At 36.7% G+C, this 17,011-nt stretch overlaps 1 protein-coding gene across 1 annotated transcript in view; it reads right to left on the reverse strand.

Annotated features, from left to right (window-relative positions):
• The window catches only part of LOC139720559 (calcium-activated potassium channel subunit alpha-1-like), a 235,292-nt gene that overhangs the window by 207,905 nt on the left and 10,376 nt on the right, over positions 1–17,011 (reverse strand). The window contains exon 2 of the mRNA XM_071631911.1: positions 6,848–6,909. Coding sequence (XP_071488012.1) covers positions 6,848–6,909 — 62 coding nt within the window. The remainder of the gene's footprint in view (positions 1–6,847; positions 6,910–17,011) is intronic.

Here is a 17,011-nt window from a genome sequence, read left to right on the forward strand (position 1 = left end):
TCGGCAATGGCTTCAGACTGGGTTGCAGTTTTCACATGGAGGAAAATAATCAGAATGTTTCAAATCACTTTATCATACATAAAACAGGAGAGCAGTTACTTGATTTTGGTATTTTTGAAGATACTTCTTGGGGGTATGGCCTATAGGTCTTGATTTTCTTTTCCCTACACAGGTTAGAAGTCGGCAAAAACATCATCTAGGGTCTTCTCCAAGAAAAAAAAAAAGCTCTTTGCAGCTTAGAACATCTATAATATAAAATATTACCAATGGGAACCTTGCTAGTCCTGAACTACACTCAAAGGGCATTCTAGAATTTCAATGAGAACAGGTTTAACATCTGAATAAAAGGATTCTAACAACATTGTTTTTGAGAATATCTGGCAACAATATCTTTGTGAAATAAAATTTCATTGTGTGTCTTTATATTGCGGGCCATGGAACATGCTTAACAATCTGACACTTTTAAGAAATACTTCATTACACTTTCATTTCACTTCATTCCTTCACTACGAGGAGACAGCACATAGCGGAGAGCTTACAAGACCAGTAACAATATCCATTTCACGGAGAATACACGTGCCACATTAATCTCTTTCTTTTCTTTCAACCCCCCCCCCCCCTTCCCCCCACCCTCAATCAGCCCTCATTAATCATTCCACATTCCCGGAAGGAAGTGGCGAACACGCCACCACAAGACACATGCCGTACTCTTGCCAAACTGCTTCTAAAAACATCCTTGTTTTTACACTCCGTCCAGCCTATGGACGCGCGAGCCCCAGCATGTACCATTATTCCGTCAGGCCTCGTCCATTCTGAAATCATTCGTTTTGCACTCCCCTTCCGCATCACCTACGGAGTGCCTTTCAATGTGTAAAGTGCATGTATGTAATTTGACAAGGGGGAGGGAGGTTGATGAATATTATTTTTGTGGGCAATTAAGCATTCATTACATCACAGTGCAGACACCCCGGCAAGGTCGTTGCTCTCGCGTGCCTAGGTATACCCTCCACCATACTTTCTGCAATTATTTTACCCTTTATGAGCCGTAATTAGATATTGTAGGCTTGACATACTTCAATAGTACCTGCAACATGACCTCAAGTCGTAATCTAAGCAGCTCTACATTCTTGTCACAAAGTATCACATGTAGCAGCGTCAAGACTAAGAATTCTGTAATTTTCTCTGCCAGTGACACTGATGACCCGACAGCTCTCAAAGAAAACAACATATTTTTTCAAGGAGAAATCATCATTTCTCATTATGCTTCACTCTTTTAGAGCTTGAGCTGCAGACTTCAAAACATATATTTTCAAATACCAAATACCATCTTCGGATAACATATTAAAGAAATCAGGTCAGCATACACATTTTTGGCTAGATCCACATAGAAGGATATTTTCAAAGGTAGCTCGTGGCACATTTTCTTTTCTCATGTAGCAAAATTTCAGGAAACTGTAAGGATCCTTTGGAGCACAACTAATTCTGATGCACCTTGGCAGTTTTGAAAACTATCCATATTCATTTTTCAAACCTTGATCTGCCTCAGAGCAATTCATATATCTATTGCCAATCTACACAATGAAAGCACAAATTATGAAGTTCTGTATTATACATGAGATCTCAATAGTTTGTTTTGATTGTATTTCTTTTTTTTTTCTTTCTTTCTTTGTCTTTTTTTTCCAGCTTCAGCAAGTTACAATGCAGGTATAATTTCTATCCACTGAGTGACAAAATTCAATCATTCTTCAATTCATGAAAGAATCAATTTGTTCTCGGCGAACCTGAACCACCTGCATCTTTGTATACTGAATGAGGCATGAGAATTGAGAACAGAATTCCAGAGCTACACAAGATGGCATATCCTCAATGGTATCAAAAGAAAAACCAGATAGAATGTAGCATAAATAACCATACAAAGTTTGATGACCTCCAGTTGGAGTATACTTCCTTTCCATCGGCTTGAGTACACATTACATGGTTCTTAGAGACAGGGATTCATCTTTACTCTCTTTGTAAATTTTACTTGATATAAAAACAGTAGGACACATCATGCAGTTGTTGGAGTATCACACATATTAGGTAGGGGAATTATTCACAAATATATCTTACACACAAATCACTTTAATACAAACTCCACACTTGCTGCTACTAAATTCAAGATATCAAGTTTTAACAGGTTTTACACAGCGGCATGACGGCAGGCAAGTTGTTTCGACCAAAGACTGCCACAGTACAGTTTCGGTAATTGCTACACTCTACTTATGGCATTTATCACACAAGTTGGATAAACCACACAGATGTTAGTACATGTACTTGAATAAGAAATTAGAAAAAAAAAAAACACGGCACAACAGGCAATGGACACACACTCAAAGAAAAATCAACAAAACTAGTCTATGAGGGTGAATGTGGAGTTAACAGGGTTTGAAATGTGGTACACCTATATCAATTTCATCCACTGAACATCTTCTATATAATCTTCCAGATATGGGAAAAACTGGGTGATATTTTTCGTGTAAAGAAATTCTTTATGAGAGACTAAACAAGGGTTTTTACAATATTCTGTATGGATTTGATTTTACACATTGTACTGTACATGAACAAAGTCCCCTCCCCCACCCTTTCAGGGCTTTTTCTTTTCTCTTTTTTATTTTAATAGCCCTCCCACCCCACCCCCAACAGACCAACATACGGTATGATATAGAATATTCAAGCTATATCCAGTCAACAAACTATTCCACATTTTCCTATCTTGTTCTTTACTGGCATATTATTTGTTCTTCTTCCATTATAAAAGAAAGAGTAGTCTAATCTATTCAGTGACTGTTACATAGAGATCAAGCACTGACTTATTTGTATTTACTCCAAAGTAAGGGAAGTTTCGGCTCTGAAGGATACATTCATTGACCATTCTTCCAACAAGGGCTACTACATACAACTCTGTACCCTGTTCACACTGGCTGTCCAAGATGCTATTGAAACAATAGCGAGAACACCCCATGCAGAGTAAGAACACAGCATGTGTCATTGGGAATTAAAAAAAAAAATCATACTAAATCAAACTCTTCATTCTTTGCCACTGACTCTTCTAACCATGTGCAGGCATCTATGCCTTTTTCTGATAGTTTCATCTATAAATTCTAACAATTTTTATGCCATCTCTATTTTTTTTACTTTGTCCAGAGTACAATGTACTTCAAAACACTTTACACGACATTATTCTATTTCTATTATTCTATTTTTCCTCAAATATATTAAAACCAACAGATATCATTCTGAATAAAAAAACAAACAAAACAAAATTACCACTCTGAGCAATTCAGCAGTAGCTTTATCACATCATGTTCCTTATTGATCTCCTCATAAATATCAAATATGATTTTGATCAGGATCAATTTTGGTAGTACCTAATTGCTCTCTTACTTCTAATCTTAATGATGAAAAAATATTAAGTCGCATGTTCTCTATCCAACAGAGTTTCTGCATTGGTAGCTCAAGACACAAAATTGCGTAATATTCAATTGTCTAGCAGTAATCCTGTATGGAGATGTTCTGGAAGATGCCTGATTCAATATATCTCTGTGCTTTTCAACTTTTGATATACAGTATAGTTTGTATAGATACTTGTAACCTATCAGACAAATTGAACACCTGACTGAGGCATGATGATTTGTACTTTCCTGCTACCTTTGCCACATTTCAAATTCCTTCTGATTACTTTTGGCAATTCTTGACGTGAGCAGACTGCTCCCCCATTCTATGGGATACAACAATATACAAGTATGGTACATTACATTTTGTATGTTACATTGTAGGGGATACAATATGAGGCAATCATTAAAAGAATTACACAATGACACTATTCTCGCTCTATAAACATAATAAAAGAAATCAAAACTTGTCTTCTATCTATAAATACTGGGATTTGAGAGGCCACCAGACGAAAACGGGGCATTGCCTATGGATTTTCTACGGGAATGAAGCTCGGAATACTGGCAGATACATGTATGACCATAAGTAATGGATGAATGGACAAATTAATGACGGAGAAATGCATGAACGGATGAATGGATGGATGGATGGACAGATAGATGAATGGATGAAAGGGCGGATGGACTGGTTAATAGTGAACCATTGAAGGGGGTGTAGGGATCGGGGATTCACACAGGAGAGAAACGCGGGGTTAATTACACTTCACTCGATGATCTTTTTTTTTAAAGTTGTTAATTTCTTTTTCTTTTTTTGCTGTTGGCGATTCAGTCAAATTAATCACTTACTCATTTAGTTGCAGAATGTAAATGACGAATGATCCCAAGCTTACTATGAACACCACGATCACCTAGGGGGTTGAGGCAGGAGGTGAGTGGGGAAATGAGTGAAAAGAGGGTCAGTAGTAAGCATACAGTTCTCTCTGCATCATGGGCACGCTTTGCTTTTTTTTTTTCTTTGCTTTTTTTTTGGGGGGGGGGAGGAGGATTCCCCCCCCCATATTTATAATGTACCTCGCAAGTATCATGGGACAAGTAAATAAAAAGATAGCGACTGTTTTTTTTTTGGGGGGGAGGAGGATTCCCCCCCCCCCCCATATTTATAATGTACCTCGCAAGTATATGTATCATGGGACAAGTAAATAAAAAGATAGCGACTGTTTTTATTTGAAAAGGAGTGATGCAAATCCTACAGTTTCAACAAAATTGATTGGCTGTCGTTATCATATTGATATCATACATCACTGTTTAAGTTTTTAAATAACATCAATGAATAATGTTTCATAATACAGAGAGTGATGTATCAATTTACAGTTTTTCAGTAGGACAGACATCATAAGGTTTATAATTTATATTCTCTTTTACGGTCCAGGGAATCTACGTTTGATATGCTTTGCTATTTCAGCTCAGAAAAATTGTTTCATTGAAGAATATTTCAATAGTATAATTTGTGGACATTCATATGAATGAGATGTACCCTCTATCAGGCCCTTGCATACCTTTGAATGGATAAAATGCAATGAACACGTTCATGTACATGATGAATCAATCAATAATGACAGATTGATACTTTCTTTCTCTCAATTTCTCTCTCTCCCTCTCCAGACATTTCAAAAATGGAAAGCTACAAGCTGCTCAAAAGTCCATGAAATGGATCAAACAATGTAAAACATACAGTGCTCTGCTTCCTGTGAAATGAATCATGAAAAATATTTCAAACATTTGACTGATATGATGACATAAATAGCATGAGCTTTTTGACAGAGGGAAAAAAAATTACAGTATGGTTATTGAACAAAATATTTAAACACAGAGAGAATGACACAGCATTTAAGACTGATATTCTCATGTACTCGTCTCATACCAATTATACAATTGTACATGAATAACTATATAAGTCAAAGCTGGTACACTCTTATATCTTTACATTGATGAATGCAAAAAAAAAAAAAAGAGTCAACTATCCCCCCCCCCCCCCCCCCCCCGCACACGCACACACACACACAGACATTCAAAAATAACAAAACAGAAAGTTTGAGGTATCTATCATTTACTGAAACCATTCTGGGAATAGCCAGATGTGACCTTACAGTACATTTTTCGGCTCAGTAAACTGGAACTGACCCTACAGGTGTTGTCCACACTAGCAACCTCATACAGCGAGTGCAGACCATTTGTAAATTACACAATCGGTGGCAACGTGTTCCACGCTGAATATGAGTAGCGAGGTATCACCTAAATATTCACAACTGCGGTAAAGAAATATTCTGGTTCAATGACTTTTCCCTGAAAACATAAAAGCAGGGTGAAAATGCAGTCAAAGAGTTTTGTCTTGCTCACACACTGGAAATATATCTATAATCTCGGTAATCACAGTTTACAGGAGACAATTGTCAAAAGTCTCCCAACATTAGGCACAGCGCGCAAAAAAAGGATGAAATATATAACAGCTGATTATCTACGTGCAGTCCTGAATACATGGTAGCAACCAAACAAGCATTGTTTACCGTAAATATTCATACACTTGTAACATTTCTAATGGAATAACATAAGACGCCATAATGTACAAGTATCAACATTAAGTAGTGAACATAAAAGAAAATGAGAAGATTAGTTGACTCGTAAATTTCAATTCAACACCATGCAAGTGCAAGTCCTCAGTAAATACAACGTAACAGGGCGCTACTGTTATACAACATCTGTAGAATGAATGCCCACTGTTTCATAATTCTTCAAGTGCATACTTTCAGTGTCCTCCACCAATACTACTCTAGATATAGATTTCATAATACTGCCACCTTTTGATAACAAATGAATAATATATATTTTTTTGATGTGATTACAGCTTGATAATATGTCAGTGTATGTATACACAAATATGAATATGACTGATAAGCTACATATTTGAACAAAAAGAAAATGCTTGGCAGAGCATTGATGACCCACAAATGAACATGTGAATTCATAACAAAAGCAAGGTGAGTACCGTCATGGTTAAATGTGGCCAAAGCAAGCAGGCCTAAATGCAACTATTTTAAACATCATGCATCGCACAACTACAGGCCGGGCAGTGGCAAGTGAAGGCGTTTGGTGTCCAATGCAGGGGTATATTGATTATAATAAAAGAAACCATGGTTTCTAGACAGCAGAGCAAACTCATTTGCTATGATGTTAAATTGTCATACTTTAGAAACAAATGTCTACATAGAGGAAGACCCCTTTAGAAGAAGACAAGTGTAAAGTTTCTGCAGGTACAAACTCTGCTATCTGGGCAGAAACCATAGTCTCTTTGTGCAAAAGCGAAATGATTATGATCAATGCATGAAAATGCTGAACAAGGATTGTCGGGTAATACTTACTTGGAAGTGTCTATAATATAGCAGATTAGGGAACCCATACTAAGCACAAAATGAATCACAACCTAGATTTGGCAGGAAGGAATGGGATAAAAAGAAAGCGGGGTGGTAAATCACAACATATAAACCATCTATTCACATCGTGCATCAATTACAAAATACATAAATGTATCTTTATGTCACAGTCAATTCTGATTTTCGTTTGTGAGTACATGCACAGATTATAATTGTTATGAAATTACTTTACTGACGCTTAGTAGAAAAAAATAAGGCGCAATGATCTGCTTTATAGCTGCTTTCAGTCTTGCAGAACACAATATCAGCAGACTTTGTTACAGCACACTGCAATATGGCAATTGTTATTAAAATGCATTTATCAGGTGTCAATAATACTGCAGCCTATAAACTCAGCGTGACATGGGTAGAAGTCAACATTACAGGCTTCAATTCAAACTTCAGGTTTCTGCAATATAGCAAATTCTACATGCTTTGCTACATATTGGCATCCCTTCATTTATACTTTCATTTGACATGTTACAAATAATGCATACATCTTTGATAATGAATTTAGGATCAGTAATTCCATTATATTGCTCTAACAGATTACTGATCTTTATTCTTATTTGTTAGAGGGCATTCTTACCAAATGATTAGTAGAATCTTTAAATACAGCACTGTATGCAAAACACATTCAATGGGGTAACATCACCGAAAAAAAAAGAAAGAAAAAAAAAAGATTAGCGGTACACAATATTAGTGGGTGGTATGAATTATCTTCACTGACATTTAAGCTTTAAACTTCCTCACTTCACGCACCTTCATTTCCAAAGTTCGTTATTAAAGACAAAATTGAATTGTACAGGATTGATTCTCGTTTGTCTAGTAGGCTACGTCTCATTCAGACAGTGTATAACCTTCAGATACTCTACAATTTTCAAAGCAGACCTCACGGCATTACAGAAAATATTTTCCCCATTTCCCCAGACAGGCGGGGGGGGGGGGGGGGGGGGGAGGGGGGGGGAGCAGTTAGACAATATTGTTCATTTTGCTTGTAAAACAGTGAGTTTCAGTTGCCCCAAGTACACAGGTAAAGTGAGTTTGTAGTGCCTTGGTTCTCTTGTCCGTTACAATCAAATATGAACTTTGGTTTAAAAAGTTGGTTGGGATGAAAACCACATAAATTTGTACAGTAAGGTACATAAATGCCATATAAAATTTGTTTTGTAAAATCTGTTTCTATATTTGCTCTCCAAAATATCTCATGTGTATATCAGCCCTGCAATAACAAATGCACAATATTTATACATAAGGATAAAGTGACACAGAAGTACAGTATGCATTGTTTATGATCTGATTATAGGAAACAGAAAACAAAACAAAGTGCAAAAGAAATCAAAACAAACAAAATGTGTAACACAGGATACAGACCAATAGTCATCAAATTGTGTTGTCATCAACAGGCTTCAGACTTTTTACTTATTGTTTGTGTTTAAACAGTGGGGATTAGGCCTATACGTAGTTCTGCCTACACATTATAATTTCCACTAACATCACAAAATACATTGTACATATATTTATGTATACTTGTATTATACATATTGTATGTGTAGCAATAAATAAGACTGTGGCACTATTATTAAAATACATGTATTTAACTTAAAACATGCTTTACAGAATACAAGTTACACCTTGTGCCAAGACAAAAATAAACAGCAGGGAGGGTTTTGGGGTCAAACATACAGATATTACACAAATGTGGTTTACTTCATAACCATATTGGGAGGGATAGAAAAAAAACACCAGCTGATTACTTGCTTGATAAATGACGTACAAACTGTAGCTCAAGGACGAACACTGGCCTATTTAGCTGATGAAATGATTCTATGGGAAAGGCAGGATAGGGTCTTCACATGAGGAAGTATCTTTAAAGGACAAGTTCACCTTCATATACATGTGGATTGAGTGAATGCAGCAGCATCAGTAGAACACATTTTGAGGAAAATCAGACAATCTGTTCAAAAGTTAAGATTTTTTAAAAGTTTCTGTGCAGTCACTGCTGGATGAGAAGACTAAGTTACTGCAGTTTACAATATCACATGTGTACAATCATATAAGAAAATATAAAGAGCATTCCACAAAATTTCATTTTCCTCGACTTGTTACTGATGTACAACAAATTGGTAATAACTAATATTATTCCCCCTGCCTTCTGAAAGATGCAGTTCAAGTACTCTTTTATCATGTGAGAAACGTGAAAATACACTGTATGTTGAATCATCTTCATATTTTCTTTACTGTATAGGCCATATATTTCGCAAGTCTAAATTTTCGCGAATCGGGAATTCCCGAAGATATCGCAAATCAGGAATTTCCGAAGATTTCGCGAGTGGTTAAATTCGCGATCGTGGAGTCCTGGACGGATCGGAGAAGTGTACGTACGCGTATGTCACATTCACATCGGGATCAAAGTCAATATTTTTGCGTGTCTTTAATTTCACGAATAGCAACTGACTCGCGAAATTTGCGAAAATAAAAACCTCGCGAAATATTCGACGTATACAGTATATCATTGAACGCATGTGACATCACAAACTTCTCGTCCAGCAGTGGTGGTATAATGAAACTTCAAAAATTCATATCAAGAAATGTTTTGTCCGATTTTCCTCACACTCTCAGTATGTTCTACTAATATCGCTGCATTCTCTCAAACTTTATGCACAATAAACTTGTCCTTTAACATGACTGCATGTGGGCAACATGAAAGCTAACAATAACAATACCCAAAATATACATGTTAAAGATGCCTGAATATCAGAAAATACTCATCCCTAAAACAGATATCCCAGTAAATTGTTCATTATCACACCCATATTACAAATGATCTAGGTGAGAATACTAGTATACAACCTACTATGAGGTAAACATGTTCAAAATATTGGCATATCAGTATACTGTACTTTGTAACATTTTAACAATTCTATTACTATCATTAAAACATGTCAAACTGATCACTTCATAAACTTGCTCTTCATCTTTCCTACACTGTACATGCATCCATTTACTTCTTTTTCACTCATATATCATCAAATCCAATGAATATCATACAAAAAGCAATGGATATTTTATATGCAAAATGCTGCAATAATCAGCATTGTATATAACCTCATATTACAAGAAACTACAACACATGACAGTCAATAATGTTCTCAATTATAAAAAATGCACAACATTGTCGTTCAAGTAGTAACATGTCACAATGTTCTATTTCACTCTGTACTACAAAATATGATGACATGTTTTCCAATTATAAGAAATAAACATATATTTTCATGGTACATGCTAAACTCAGAATTTGCAAAAATTTTAAATAATGAATGTACTTGTAAGCAACCATTTCATCTGATTGTCTCTACCTTATAAACATGAGCTAACAGTTGCACTCAGAGTTTGTTACTTCTGTGCTCCAAACAAAATTATTTCTCCATAAGTCATTTCAATACAATCTGCACTAAAAGTGTTCATACAAAATACTTACAAAGTAATACAAGGTAAGCCTGTGTGGCACTTGCACGCATAAAAACCTACACATTTCTCGTACTTTACGCAAAAGGGCAATTGCTCCACCATGCTTCTCATGTACAATACATACATATACTCAGTAGTACTGGTACTTAGACTGTACAAAGATGAGCAAACTTACACATTGTACTGTAGATGAGTTTTAAAACTGATTAAATCGTAATTACCCAGTCTCCTTTGTGTGATACATGCTATGCAGAAGCAATATGAGATACAGTACACTACACGGAGCTACTGTCATTGAGCAATGCATTACAGACTCTACATTCCATACTGGCCAAATACAGGCTATTGTCACCTGTCCATTGATTTCAGTCCTACAAGTAAGTACGATGTACAAAAGATGTTCTGGCCTTAACCCTTCCCCTCTGAGATTCAGAAATATCCATAGGGCCAAATTCATGAAGGTGGTACAATTGAAACCATGGTTTAAACCATGGACAAAGACCATAGTTTTTTATGGGGCGCTAAGTGTCGCATGGCCTATCTTGTTACAAAATCAGTCATTTCGTCGACAAAATGATCATTTCGTTGTCGTAATGTTAAAGGGATCGTACAGTTTTGGTTGAGACCTAATTTGAGATTTCTAACATTTTTTGGAGATATAATGAGAAACCTCTTGTGAAATATAAAAGAGCATGTAATTTTATGAGGAATTCAACGTTTATTTGATGAAAATTGGTTTTGAAATGGCTGAGATATCCAAAAAAGAGCGATTCTAATAAAGTGTGGGACCCACACTTTATTACGATCGCTTTGTTTTACTTTGTTTTTGGATGTTTCAGTCATTCCAAACCCGATTTTTATCAAATAAACTTCGAATTCCTCTTGAAACGGTATGCTCTGTCATATATCATAAGTGTTTTCTTGGTATCTCACAAAAAGTTGAAAGCCCAATTCTCATCTCCACCAATACTGTACTATCCCTTTAACATTTCGTAACGAAATGAACATTTTGTCAACGAAATGACTGATTTTATAACGAAATAGGCCGTGCGACACTTGGCCCCTATAAAAAAACTATGGTCTTTGTCCATGGTTTAAACCATGGTTTCAATTGTACCACCTTCGTGAATTTGGGCAATAGAGTTTACATTCAATTTATCCATCAGGTCCCCACAAGCCATAGCATGAATGCCAACAAGTGCAGTTGTGTAGATTACACACTGCTGATAGAAATGATCATCAATTATTATGGTAAATTTCAATCTCATTTTACACAACACAAACACACATACACACATGCATATAATATAAATTACAAGCATGAAAATATAGAGATCAGTTTAATAGTCGCATCTTCTGTGGCAATGGACACTACAGCTTTGCAGAGAGTGGGGAGTCAGGGTCAGATGTAATGTATACCCCAAGCCTAAGACCAGCTCAAATGGACCAACGGCTAATTTACTGTGTTTTTTTTTTCTGCTGGGTAGGATGCCATTTCAACATCCCTTTTCTATCTCAACTGCCCCTACATGTAGGTCATATCAATTTCAGCACTGAAATTCATATTACAATGCATTTGTCGTATGATGCATATTTCATTTGCAGCACAGGCTACCTGCTAAAAAACCCAGAAGCAGCTAGAATACCAACAACTTCACACCAGCTTAACAGCACAATGTGGGCCTGAATTGCAACTGTGTATAAATTTCGGGTAAGCATACATCATACACACATTGGTACACAAACAAACAAACACACTGACACACACATACATACATACATACACAGAGTTTACACACACAAAACAAAACGAGTATTGCATAACAGTTTTACAAGGTGCTGGTCAGGGCTGCCAACATTTCCTAATCGAAATCAGGGCGGTTCCATAGAGCAGTCAAGAAGATATTTGTGTATTACAGTGTACATATAGGCAACTCAATAGGCCGAAATTATAACCGAAGTTAAAAACGAGATAAGAGATATTTCGGTTTTCTGGGAACCTCCTGCAGAATCAGGCAGACTTGGCAGCTATTGCATGAGGTTGTTAAGAATCATATTTCGTTGTCGAAATCTGAATGCATAATAGCTCTCTATATAATGCAGTATCAAATCATACAACTTCTGAGCATACTGAACAGCACTTTGTTAAAGAGGCAAAACTTGAAAGGGTCAACACCAAACACACACACACACACACACACACACACACACACACACACACACACACACACACACACACACACACACACACACACACACACACACACACACACACACACACACACACACACACCACACAAAACCCTAGTGTCCCGTCTTATCTAGCTCAAGATCTTAAATAGTTTTATAGTCAGCAGTTCGAACAATTTATTCAACATCAGAAGCTTCATCACTGTATGTCCATGTGAAGCCATTTTCAGACAGTAAGCATTTATGATTTTTATAGAAGGAAAGAATTCTCTCAAACCGAAAAAAAAAAATAGCAATTTACAGACATCTTCAGGGAATCAAAATAAAAAGGAACTTATTGTACAATGTAATACTGAAAATATGCTGTAATGTGGTCTGAGATACACCCGGCATGGCTGCTTTGATGCATGTATATGTCCATTCTCCATGTTAGATTACAAAGGAAAATGGATAAAAAGTCAGCAAAGGTGACTCCCATCCCCCCCCCCCCCAAAAAAAAAAAATCCCTTCTTAAGAAAATATCACAACTACTCCAGTAACCTGTTGCCTGAAAGCACTTTCACTGCGGGCATGCAATGGAATAAATCTTGTAGTCATTTTGGGATTTTCTTCTGTCACTTCCTCAACTGGTTATCTACCATCTAACACAAGAGGATGAGAAATGAAGAGAGAAAGAATCAGTTTTAACTGGTAATGTCATTATTCTGAAAATGCTTCACCGACCATTCTGAACTGGATTTTTTTTTCATATCATGACCGTCTCTCCTTTTGCCGTGCACACTCACAACACCTCTCCCAACTTACCCTGACTTGGGTGGTACTGTACAGAGGGCATTCATTTTTTTTTTTAAGCAAATGGGAGATAGAAGATGCCAAGGGGTCTAATCACCGCAGCCAAATCGCAAAGAGGATTTCATCGTTGTATTCCTCAATTCCGCTCAAGGATTCATGGATTTATCCCTCCAAAGTCGCGGCATCCAAAGGACAATGGTCAGAGCTGCAAGGCTCTAAGTTGGTAGAGCCACATCACAAACACATTTGAGGCAAATGTCCTCCAAGTCCTAGACGCCTTTTCTTATTCTGACAAACATAACAAATCTTCCCACCAATTCATGATAACTTGTCCCACATATACCAGTGTACAGCGAGTGCCATCAGTGACTGTGTCACCCTGTCTACTTCAGCTCTACAAGTACAGAGAATCTTTAGCTGTAGCTACCTAAACATGACCAACAGGGAGACTGTTCAAATGTATAAATTTGTCAGCCCTTATTTGATCCAGCAGTACTGGGAATTTATATTGTAAAGCAGAATCAAACACCAGAATTCACTATAGTATAGACTACATTGATGTATATTCCATGTATATCAATTATCTAGATAAAGCACTATTGAGGGCTCTTGTAAAATCAACCGAATGTGGCTTGAATTAATGATTCATGAAATTATTATGTCAAAACAATCCATTCAAGGTCTTTCAATACAAGTTACTTTTTTTCGTCAAAGCACAAACAAAAGATATTTCAAGCATTGAATAGAACGAGGAAATTAAAGGAACCTTTCTACTTCTTGCATGAAATTGCAAAACACAGGTTTTACTATCAACAGAGAGGGCATAATACAGTGGGCCTAAAGGACCTATGCAATACAAAATAATGCATGTTCACTTGAACTGATTTATGATACCCCAAACATCATTTATTAGTATGTGGCCAAAAGCATTTCTAAATACCTGTTGCATATTCAATAATGATTTATTTCATTTTCTGCAGATTATCTGGATAGGCACACAAAAGACGTTCCAAACCAATATTCTGTCAAAGGCATCACCTATCAATCACTGGTGAAGTAAATACAACTGCATATAGCATTAATAAAAAGACATTGTAATGCACCTTCCCCTAGACTGAGCATAACTTACAAGTTTCCATGTTTGACTATTGATGATTAACAAAAGATACTGCCAGGAAACCTGCATGTTATGCTCCCTCTGGGGGAGGTACATTCCAATGTCTTTTAGTACTGTAAAAGTGGTTTCTTTCGCGTACAGAAACTTTCGCGGTTTCCATTGGTGCCGACTTTTTCGCGTGTGTTTAACTTCGCGGTTGGCAAAATCTGTGAATTCACAGTTGGCAAAAACTGTTTTATTTTGCACATGAAACCCCAAAATATTATTCAATTATTCTTTTATTTATTAAACAGAAATTAAAATCAAATGCAGGCTTACCTGAAATCCCGTTTCTCGAGTACTTTATAATATGCTTGTACCTACTGCGCGGTATCGCTGTGTGTGTGTTGGCCATCAATACACTCAATGCGCGGAATATTCGTGTGTGCATGTGCGCAATAGCGTTGTAACAAGCGGCGAGTTCAAAACATTTTCGCGTGATGTTAAATTCGCGGTTCAACCTCAAAGCGCGAAACGCGCGAAAGAAACCACTTTCACAGTAGTCACATTTACAAGTACCTTTCCAGTGATTGACTGATGATGTCATTGACATCCTGATTTGGAAGGGTTTTTTTTGTGGGTATATCCAGGTAATCCAAAGAAAAATAGTAAAGCAATTATCATAAAATATATGGCACATATTTAGATATTATTTTGGCCACATGAGTGATGATCGGTGTATTTGCATTGCATAGTTCCTTTAATCTTCTTCTTAGGAAACTGTTCAAGTCAAACAATTAGCATTTTACACTCACAGCTAAAGTGATTCCCCCCCCCCCCACACTTTTCCATGTATAGAATAATATCTGGGTGTCTTCTTCTACAGAGGTCTTTGTCGGTATGTGTATAACTGATGATCAAGGTATATGCACTGCGTAGTTCCTTCAATCTTCTCAAGATACTGTTTAAGTCAAACAACTAGCATTTTATACTAACAGCTATTTAAAAGTGAATTTCAACCAAAAAAAAAATGAAGAAAGATATTACACACTTGTCCATGTAGAATAATGTCTGAGTGTCTTCTTCTACAGAGGTCTTTGTTGGTATATATACATGTATGTGTACAAGTGTGTTGTTGTTGTTTTTTCTTTTCTTTGAGGATTTTTGTTGGGCTGATGCAACTTGTTTCATGATTTTCATGGTCACATAAATTATATAGATGAATAAAACAGCATTTGCATTTGAAACATCCAGTGTGTGTGTGTGTGTGTGTGTGTGTGTGTGTGTGCGTGTGTGTTTGTGTATGTGCATAAAATGTTTTTGATACCAAGTTTATTCTGAGAAATGATGAAATTTTAAGGGGCAAAAGAAAAAAGAAAAAAAAAAAGCCTGCTGTTGCTGGAGCTGCTTTTATTCCTATCAAGGATGGTTTCACCATATCGGGAAGATAATGAGAACGGATATTTTCAAATATAGAGAAAAGGTTACGTGATTATAGAAGCACTGGAATAGCAATCTTCTCTACTGCATCATAGCCACAGACCGGCATCATATCAGATGATGACGACGAGGTCTCCACTTTTCCTCTTCTTTTTTTTTTCTCTCTCCTTGTCTGGTTTCTGTGCAGGGGAATCCTCTGGTTTTTGATGTTGTTTTTAGTACATTTGTTGTTGTTGCTGTTGTTGTTGTTGTTGCTGCTGCACGCAATAACTTTAACAAATTGGGGACGAGCTGATTTTGCTATAATACACATTTCCTATAGATACCTGCCTGAGTCTACTCGGGGCCGGTCTTCAACAGGTTAAAACATTTGTGTTTTATATCGTGTAAATAATCGAGCATCCCCATGACTACAGCCATTAAATACTGGCAAAAGAAATATATTAAGTGGGGTCATTTTATATATTATTGCTATAATGGGAGAAATGTTATCAGGAGAGTACTCTGGCAAGATCCACATAAAAACACATACAGTATGCTTTATTAATTGGGGAATATTGCTGTTTTAGTTTTCAGTACACTTACTGTATTTCAAACAACACTCTCCTCTAATGACACAAATTTCCTGAATTGGGTTTCACTTTAGCTTGATTGGCAACAGATGAGCCTTAATAAGCGTGTGTGCATGGTATGATATTTGAGGGGGGGGGGGGGTATACATAGTGTGTACATGGTGGGATTCAATTAGCTAACTACCCGTATGATAATTTATAGGGAACACGCATCTTGACCCAGTGCTCGCTGAAGGTCTACTGGTCTCCCTGTGGGGTGAATTCTGGTGTGACCATGGCTTTGGTGGACTCAGTGATGTTTGGTTGGCCACTATTGCTATCATTCTTACACCATCACTTTAAAGGGTGTGTACAGTTCTGGTCGAGGTGAGGATTTAGCTTTTAACATTTTGCGAGATATTCAGAAACCATTCTATGAGATCTATGTCAAAGAGCATGCAATTCTAAGGGGTATCAAAAGTTTATTTGATGAAAATCAGTTTTGAAATGGCTGAGATATCCAAAAACAAGGTGAAACAAAGAGATCCTAATAAAGTTGTGGCCTGTCGCCTT

The sequence above is a fragment of the Diadema antillarum genome, unplaced genomic scaffold (genome assembly GCF_040938485.1).
Source record: "Diadema antillarum isolate AM-2024a unplaced genomic scaffold, OU_Dant_1.0 scf00000129, whole genome shotgun sequence".
NCBI classification, from domain to species: Eukaryota; Metazoa; Echinodermata; class Echinoidea; order Diadematoida; family Diadematidae; genus Diadema; species Diadema antillarum.